Genomic DNA, 9,652 nt, shown 5'->3' with positions numbered 1-9,652 from the left:
GGAGTGGAGCTGAGAGAGAAAAGTTTTGGAGAAATCAGAGGATGAGAACCCAGATGATTTCAGATGGAAACCAGAGCAGGTGACCAAGGCTCACCATTTGACCAGGCTCTGGCACTAGACAATAGCAGCATCAGACACCCATGGCAAGCCATAGCTTCAGTGCGGGTCTTAGCATAGTGGACAGCAATGCAGGTACTGGCAATAACAGCAGGACTATTGCCAGGACTGAGTATCAGCTTATGATCCTATGGGTTATGGGTACCAGCATCAGGCAGCATTGCTGGCAGTGTTCACAAGCAGGTTTCAATTGTGTCAGAGGCTGAAGCCTCCAATCTCAGCCCTGACACCCTGCCTCCTCTACTAACCCAATGGATCCCCACCTGTGAGGACCTGGCCCGTTTGGCATGCTCAACTGGACCTTGCCAGCTATCAGTATATGCTAATGGATCAAGTTCCTGACAAAAGTTCCCAGTAAGCACATGATTGGCATGAGAGCCTCTAGGAACAGGTGAATGTGATGGCTAAGACCTTGGTTTACACACATTCCTGGAGAGTAGTCACAAATTTGGCCAAATGGTCTGGACTCTGGAGGGAAGAGGACTGGATAATTAAAGTTTCTTCTTTTTGGAATCAACATCAACAGAGGAATTCTGCCAATCTCCATCCTATCTGTAAAAGTTGTGGAGGACTTCAACATTTCTCAGAGGTATCATACCCTCTGCCGAACTGAATACCAGGTTGATGCTCTTACAAGGATGGCGAAGGTTGGAGAATGGGTCCATCGTATTGGCAGGGGAACTATGACACCACGTTGTGGTGGGTACAGGTAAAGATGAAGCGGCTACTTCTGCCCAGTGGGGCTCCTTCCCATAATTCACAATCTACCCCCAATTGACAAATTTATCATGCTGGAACCCTTTCTATTTCCAGCTAAGAGGTTTGCCCTGCTAAACAACTTCATCATTATATCCTTTACTACTAAACCTGGGTGTCCCACCTTCCAGAAGCCACGATTACAAATGAGCAGCACCCCAGGGAAAAGGAATGGTCTCCCATCCACTAATTTCCTGGACTTGGCTTCCAAAGTCACTTAGCTGGTTAAGGACCAAGTCCTTTTAGACACGAATGCAACTGACTACACTGGATGCACATCTATGCCGTGGCCCTGTGCCTGGTGCTGTTCTTGCTGTCATTGCCTTGCACTGCCCTTGATATCACACCACCCTCAGCCCTCCCACATACTGATCTTAAAATTCAGCACATGAATTGAAGCAGTGAGATGAAGCCTAGGATTCCTGAACCTTCTTGAAAGCCTCAGGCTGCTGATGTCCATCACTGGTGTTGAATGGCCCTGTCCTTTAAGTCAAGTAAGTTCCCTCAAGAAGATAGTTAGGTGAGATGTTAGGAGTAACATCTATCAAAACTAAAAGATCGGGGGCAGCTAGGTGGTGCAGTGGATAGAGCACCGGCCCTGGAGTCAGGAGTACCTCAGTTCAAATCTGGCCTCAGACACTTAACTAGCTGTGTGACCCTGGGCAAGTCACTTAACCCCAATTGCCTCACTAAAAAGAGTGAGAGGCAACAAGACTGTCCTTGAGACTCAACTGGCCCAAGAGATTCAAACTATTGCTAAAGTTTCCTTTTTTTTTTTTAAGTCTTAAAGCCCAGGGTGGAGGGTTCCTCAGTTTTGATAGATTTCCCATTGCCCAAAAGGCAAGATGCCAGCACAACAAATACGAGTCAAGTAGTACTCAATTTGAACCAATGCTGTGAGTTACTGAGTATTCTTTCCATATTATTGTTGAGTAAACATTCTCTTAAGTGCCGGGTGACTTACAAGGATCTCATTTCATTCCAACCTTGAGCCTGAACCAAGAGATTAGGCTGGACCAGAATGACTGATATCTAATAATTGAGCCCATGCCTCCTCCTAAAACTATGTAAATTTCCCCCACTATAAGAAAGCCAGCTGCAGATGTTATGGTACAAAGTGGGTAGGGGCTGAAAAGACCTGAATTTTGATTTGTATCCCACCACTCCTCAACTCTAGAATTCCCATTGCCCACCAGCTGTCTTTCCACCCTGGAAAAACCGAAGCCTTTGTTTAAATTGGTGACCTCTTCTCCAAGATCACTATGGGATCCAGCCATGCTTCACCTAACTTTCTGTTCTCACCCATCACCTCCCCTTCCCCACTTTCCAGCTCCTCTTTACGGGATGTCTTCCCCATCAGAACGTAAGCTGCTTGAGTAAGGATGGTCTTGATTGCCGGGATTGGCATCCCCAATACTCAACATAGTATCTGGAACATAGTAAAGCATTCATAAAATGCTCTATCTACTTACTCCCTGCACAATTTTGCATGACATTTACCTTCTCTGGGCCTTAGTATCCCCATCTGTAAAATGAAGAGGTTGGACTAGTGCCCTTCAAGTTCCCTTCCATTTCTTTTTTTTTTTTTTTGTGGGGCAATGAAGGTTAAGTGACTTGCCCAGGGTCACACAGCTAGTGTCAAGTGTCTGAGGTCAAATTTGAATTCAGGTCCTCCTGAATCCAGGGCTGGTGCTTTATCCATGGTGCCACCTAGCTGCTCCTCACACAACTTTTTATGGACCACAATTATGTAAAACAAGCTTCTTTCAGAGCTTTTAATATTTTCTAGGTTGCTCAGCATGGGAGAAAGGAAGGAGTCCTAGAGGTAAAGTGCAAGAACATAGGGTCCTATCTGTCTGTATGGCCTTTAGCATGTCACTTCCTTTTCCGAAACGAAAATCTTTTGATTGTGAGTTTTAAAACTAAGATGGGCCAGGGCAGCTAGGTGGCACAGTGGATAAAGCACTGGCCCTGGATTCAGGAGGACCTGAGTTCAAATCCGGCCTCAGACACTTGACATGTACTAGCTGTGTGACCCTGGGCAAGTCACTTAACCCCCATTGCCCCCCAAAAACAAAAAAACAAAACAAAAAGAAAACTAAGATAGGCCAGAAAAAAACTGTGGAATCTGAACGCTGATGCTTTTTTCACATGACTAATGCAGAAGTGTTTAATGTGACTGTACACATATAACCTATATCAGATTGCTTTCTGTCTTGGGGAGGGAGGAAAATTTGGAACTAGAAATCTTATGTCAAAAACTATCTTTACATGTAACTGGAAAAATAAAATAAAATACTATTAAGATTGTGAAAAAAAAACAACAAAACCTAAGATGGGACCTTAGGAGTTCAGAGTTCACCCTCCTTGCTTCACAGATGTAGCCAGAGTACTGCAAAACAGCTCTACGTATCAGTGCTGTATGTGGCTGTGAGAGACAGTAACACAGCCTGGAGAAACAAATCATCTCAGAGACAAATGCCACCTATCTATCCTGATAAATCACCTAACTTCATAGCTCCACAGCCTTCCCTTTCTTTTCTGTACATGTTATCTGCACACCTTTTGGTCATGCCACCACCCCAAGTCTACTCCATCCATCACTTTAGAGAAGAAGCAGATAGAAGACTGTACAATTGCTTTATTGCAGATTTCAGGAGCATGTGACAGGAGGGCCACAGCTTCCTCTGAGGCCCAATTTTAGAGGTTCTCAATTGGCTGGTGGGGCCAATAAGGATATTTCTTCTTGTCCAATGTGGTTTGAGGGAAGGCTTCGTTCAAATCCTCAATGGTCATCTGTTCAAATGGAATTATATTCTTGATCTTTTCCATCTAGAAAAAGATAAATACAAGTAATAAACTGTACACCACGGTGAATAAGAACAACAATCAAAGATCAGTGAATTCTATTAGGCAAGAAGAATTATATAAGGAAGATGGGAGCAGGATCAGCAAGAGGAATGTGAATAACACTTACCTCTTTCTGAAGATCTGCAATCCTGGCGTTTGAAGCTTTCACGAAATCAGCACCAATCTTTGCCTTTAAGAGATTGGATAAATCATTGTTTTAAAAATCAAATTGTGTGCAATATTACCTTGAACCTGGGATTTCCTAGCTTCCTTGTACCAAGCTTTCAGTGCTAAAATGGACGAAACCTATCTACAAATTAGGAATTATATTTTCACTACGTTTTTTGCAAGAAAAAGTTGTTTTGTAAAATTCCAAAGTACTATAGAAATGTGAATCATTATCCACAAAATTATTTGTCCAAGTGACTTTAACTATTCAATAGCTGGGCTGGATAGTAGTCTGGCCTTAAAACAGGAAAACTCCCCCAGGAATATCAAATAAAAATGTAAGCAGACTTTTCAAATTTGGAACTCCAAATCTTATAAACAAATGTTGAAAACTATCTTTACATGTAACTGGAAAAATAAAATACTATTAAGATTGGAAAAAAGAAAGGTGTGGATTTTAGGTCCCCAGCACTAATGTAAACAGAAGCACCCCAGAAGTCAGATATTTGGATAGCATTTCAGCCACATCCTACACTTGGGAGAAGACAGAGAAGTCCATCCAGTTCTACCTAGGATGTGACTTGGGTCACTCCACCTCAGTTCAAACATTCAGCTATTACATAATTACCAAGTTTAGAGAAATTCCACAAAATTGAGCAATTTTAAGCACTTACATCTTCCTGTTCTTCAGCATCCACTAGGGCAGTGAATTTATCTTCTGGCACAGGAATCTTCAGCTCATTGAACTGAAAACACAAGGATAGAGTAAGTGATAGCCAGTACAACTGGTAGCCTAGAAAAGGGCTCACAGCAGCCACTCCATAGAGATGTTTCTCCAAAAAACACAAAAGTGCCATCTCTAGGGCTGAAAGACTTGGATTCAAATCATGCGTTTGATGCTGGGCAAGTCAAACACCCTGTGTCTCAGTTTCTTAATCTGTAAAATGAGGGAGCTAGAGTAAAGAGCCATAAAGCCCCTTCTAGTTCTACACCTATGATCACAAAAAACTACTAGTTCATCTGTGTGTGTGTGTGTGTTTAATTAAGCAATGGAAAATGACTAATTAATATAAAGGAAAGCACAAGACAGTGTCCCAAAAGCAAAATAAAAGCACATATAGAATGGAAGGAAACAAGTCAGTCAAATATTAGAATGTATTGGGACCCACATGTTATCTAGTCCACCCTCCCACCCTTTGCAGAATCTACCTCTGTACATCTCTGATGGTTAAGCAGTCTATATGGAAGCAACCCATTCCATTTTTAGGCAGCTCTAAGTCTTAGAAAATTCTTTTTTATACGAAGACAAAGTTTTTGTCCTTCTAATTTCCACCTCCTAGTTATGCTGCCTGCAAATACAAAGAACAAATCTAATCATTTTATCTCATGGCAGTCCTTCAAATACCAGAAGACAATTCAAACCTATCTTCTTCATTTGTCTCACATGAAGAGATGGCCCTTCTTGCCAAGGCAAAACCCTGTACATGCACAGGCACTAATCTTCAATCCATTCCTGTCTACTGGCTGCTTTCTTACTGTCTACAAACATGCTCATGTCTCTTTCCTCCTCAAAAAAGTCCCTTGACCTGTCTATCTCTCCATCTCTCATGTCCCTTTCATGACTAAACTCCTTGAGAAGGCCATCTACAATCAGGGCTTCCGTTTCCTTTCTTCTCCTCACTGGACTGAAACAACCCCCTGGGGGTCTGAGCAACATTTGGGGGAGGGTGGAGTGGGGCGGCGCAGGGCAATGAGGGTTAAGTGACTTGCCTAGGGTCACACAGCTAGTGAGTGTCAAGTGACTGAGGCCGGATTTGAACTCAGGTCCTCCTGAATCCAGGGCCAGTGCTTTATCCACCGTGCCACCTAGCTGCCCCTCCTTTTCTCTCTCTCAACTGTCTGAAGTCTGGTGTCTGATTTTAGGATTAAGCTCAAGCAGCTCTCTTCAAAGCTACCAATGATCTCTTAATTACCAAATCCAAATGCTCATCCTTCTTAATCGCTTTACCGCCTTTGATACTAAGAGGGTCAATGATATTCTTTTCTCTCTATTTTCAGGACATGGTGAAATTCCATGAAGCTTCCTGGTCCTCCTCCTACCTGTCAAACTACTGCTCAGTCTCTCTCTCTCTTTTTTTTTGGCAGGGCAATGAGGGTTAAGTGACTTGCCCAGGGTGTGTTAAATGTCTGAGACTAGATTTGAACTCAGGTCTACTGAATGCAGGGCTGGTGCTTTATCCACTGTGCCACCTAGCTGCCCCTACTGCTCAGTCTCTTATGCTGGATCTTCATCTAGGGCCTGCCTGCTCAAAGCTGAGGCTCTACCTTCTTTACTACTTTACTAGTCATCTCATCAGCTCCCACGACTTCGATTATCACCTCTATAGAGATGATTATTTATCCATCCCTAAACTCTTTCCTGACCTCCAGTCTCCCATCTCCAATTGAATTGGTTATCCTGTAGACATTTAAAACCCAGTATGTTTAAAACTGAACTTGTTATTTTTTCCCTAAACCCTCCCCTCTTCTAAACTTCTCAATTACTGTGGAGAGCAACACCATCTCCCCAGTCACCCAGACTTGCAACACAGGTATCACTCTCAACTCCTCACTGTTTCTCACCTTAGATCCAATCTGCTGCTAAGGCTCGCTGATTCCACCTTTGCGACTTCTCTCTTACACGCCCCCTTCTCTCCTTTGACATTGACAGCACCTCACACCTACCCTACTATAAAAGCCTGCTTGTTGGTCTGCCTGCCTCAAATTTCTTCCCACTCCAGTCCATCCTCTACTCAAACGTCAAAATGACATTCCCAAAGGGCAGGTCTGACCATGTTACCCTCCTACTCAGTAAACTCCAGTGGCTCCCTATTAAATCCAGCATCATACATAAAATCCTGTTTGACTTTTAAATCCCTTCATAACCTGGTCCCCTCCTACCTTTCCAATCCTCTTAAACCTTACTCCCCTCTCAAACACTCTGCAATTCAGTGACAAGGGCCTCCTCATTGTTCCTTTAACTAGATACTCCACGTCCATGTATTTTCACCACTTGTGCCCTGAGCCTCTCTCTTCACCTCTGTTTCCTGCCTAACTTGACTCCCTTCAGGACTTGGTGCCTTCTACAAGGAGCCTTTCCTGGCTCTTGCTAGGATTCTCTCCAATCCCGAATATATATTGCTCGTACAGAACTGTAATCATGCTGTTCCCTAATCAGAAGGTGAGCTCCTTAAGTTTTTGCCTTCTTTTGTATCCCTAGCACTTTGCACGGTGCCTGGCACATCGAGGTGCTATGCTCACTGACTTGACAGTTGTCACATCAGCTTCTAAGTTTTTTCTTCTTTGAGCTAAATCTTTTCAGTTATTTCAACCAATGCTTATTTGATAGTTTCCTGACCAAGTCAACTGTCTATACAGAGAGAAAAAAGCAGTGTAGCTTGTTGATTTGTTTCTACTTGTAAGTGACAGTAATGTAAATAAAAAGGGGCATCATAAAACATTTTTTAAAGGAATAAGAGACTAAAGACAAGCTAAGACAGGCACCTCAAACAATTGCCTATTTGCTCCCATTTTAAATAGCTTGGTTATAAACTAGCTTTGGCTATACACATACATCTTCATTCAATTTCCCTCTAGGCTACTGAAACCACCAGCAACCCCTCCTCACTGTCACCCCTAAAAAACTCTAATTTTCCAAGGTTTTATCAGTTCCCCTGCTATCCCACTCACAAATTAATTTGAAGAAATGTCAGGGAAGTTTTCAATGATGGCCTCACCTTCTTTTCAAACTCTTCCACAAGGCCAGGCTTGACCACGTGTTCCTTGTAGTAAGCCCAGTTGATCACTTGTGGCTTCTCGGCCAGGGTAGCCAATCTGCCCAGATGGAAAAGCAAGAGTTAGGACTAATGCATGGCAACTAAAGAAAAGGTATACATGTTATGTTTACTTCCATAAGTCATGTTATGCTCCTCTTCCATAAGTCAACCTAGAAATACCATAATACCTAATCTTATAATGGAGGCTATAGAACTACGAACGCGTCAATTATGACGATTCATGAACTCTAGTTTTCTCTCAGGAAGGAAGGGAAATGGAACTTTGATGTCATTCTATTACTCTGTCTGCAGTCAGACCCCATTAAGCTTGCTTCTCTCCCACTTACCTGGTAGTAAGATATTCATTATGGGATTTCAAGGCATTAGCAATGGCTTTCTGGTTTTTGGGTATGACCTCGCTAAATGCTACCCAATCAATAGCTTTCATAGCAAGCTTTCGTCCAGCCATTTTGGAACTGTAGAAAATAAAGAAAAGAAAATGTGTCAGAAAAGAAACCGAGCCCATGATGATGTAATGAATATAAACTCCTTAAGATGGAGTTTTTCTTTTTGCATTTTTATTCCCAACTCTTAGCATAAAGTACATGGTAAGTATTTAATAAATGCTTTACCTAATGCTTCTGTGTGGAAAGAGGGCAATGTACAGGCACTCAAACTTTTTAGAAGCAACATCTGGAGGGACATTACCTATCTCATTCAATACTTATCATTAATTCCCTGTTCTAGATCTATGATTCTATGAAGAGGGCTTATTCAACCACAGCAAGAGAGTAGAAGAAACATGGCAAGTGACCAGTTCTGGAGACAATAGAACAAGAGAAAGATAAGATTAAATCATTTTAGGAAGACCTGGGGTCAAATAAAAGGAAAAGCCTCCTGAGGGACAGGGTGACAAGTACAGGAAGATAGGGGAAGTTTCTTTCAAAGAAAAAAATGGATGCTCCTAGATGGATTCAAGGGAAGTCGGCTGGGAGTAAGGGATATCTACACAACCTTTTAGAAATTCTTGAAAACATGAGGTAGGAGAGGAATTGCATTAAGAAAAGCACCTCGGGGTCAGCTAGGTGGCACAGTGGATAGAGCACCCGCCCTGGAGAAAAGAGTACCTGAGTTCAAATCCGGCCTCAGACACTTGACACTTACTAGCTGTGTGACCCCGGGCAAGTCACTTAACCTTCATTGCCCAACCCAAAAAACTTAATTAAAATATGAGAAGATTGGAAAGGCAGGAAGAGGCCAAATTGGAAGGGCTTTAAAAAAAAAAAAAGAGGCACCTCAATTTTCAAATAACCTTAGCCCATAGACACGTCACAATTTGACAGAATTAAGAAATGCTAGGTTGGAAAGAAGATAGAATTTAGGGTTTGAAAGGAACCTTACAATTTATCCACACGCCTTAATTTACAGATGAGGAAACTCAGGCCCAGAGAGAAGCAGACTCACCCAAGGTCACACATCAAGCTAAGCAGAGCCTCTATCCCTAGATTTCCACGTAGGCTCTATCTCCCGGGCTCTGCTGTGTAACGTTTCACTGACCCCAGTCCCCGGCTCCTGGCTGACAGGTGGAACCCTCGAGGCCCAGGGCTGGGGTGGGGGGTTGGGGGGGGGGAATCTGCACTGGCCTTCCCAGAGGCACAGAGGCATACGGCAGAGACCCAGGTGCGCACCGTAGGAGTCAGGGGCCGGAGTACTATGGGAAAGGCCGAGAGCGGAGGCTGCAAGCACCAAAAATAGCGTGTGCGAGGAGGAAAGAAGGTAAAAGTTCGACCCCAACTCACCTTCACCGACCCCGGCGGCGTACAGCTCTGGGCAGAGAGCAGCCGGAAAAGCGTCACCGGAAATCACCTTCCAGCCAATCGCTCTCTGGAAGAGGCGTGTCTTCCGTTCGCCGAAGCCAATGGAATAGCGAGAGGGTCCCAGAGGCC

The 9,652-nt window shown here is 43.4% G+C and overlaps 1 protein-coding gene across 3 annotated transcripts; it reads right to left on the bottom strand.

The window, feature by feature from the left end:
* Positions 1-3,499: 3,499 nt before the first annotated feature.
* Positions 3,500-9,651, bottom strand: ATP5PD (ATP synthase peripheral stalk subunit d). Of its 3 annotated transcripts, none has more exons than XM_044001731.1 (6): positions 9,506-9,651; positions 8,054-8,182; positions 7,668-7,764; positions 4,566-4,637; positions 3,851-3,913; positions 3,500-3,705 (listed from the first exon to the last, which is right to left on the bottom strand). In XM_044001731.1, exons 2-6 carry the CDS (start codon positions 8,173-8,175, stop codon positions 3,574-3,576), a joined length of 486 nt encoding a protein of 161 aa, XP_043857666.1. In that variant the 5' UTR covers positions 8,176-8,182; positions 9,506-9,651; the 3' UTR covers positions 3,500-3,573. The 3 variants fall into 3 exon arrangements, with proteins under 3 accessions (XP_043857666.1, XP_043857665.1, XP_043857667.1); XM_044001730.1 differs by lacking the exon at positions 9,506-9,651 and adding an exon at positions 9,171-9,298; XM_044001732.1 differs by lacking the exon at positions 9,506-9,651 and adding an exon at positions 8,339-8,363.
* Between the last annotated feature and the right edge of the window lies 1 nt (position 9,652).

This window comes from Dromiciops gliroides, chromosome 4 (assembly GCF_019393635.1).
Source record: "Dromiciops gliroides isolate mDroGli1 chromosome 4, mDroGli1.pri, whole genome shotgun sequence".
Classification (NCBI taxonomy): domain Eukaryota; kingdom Metazoa; phylum Chordata; class Mammalia; order Microbiotheria; family Microbiotheriidae; genus Dromiciops; species Dromiciops gliroides.
Note: the sequence above shows the minus strand (reverse complement) of the source record. Positions and strands in the feature narration are given on the sequence as shown.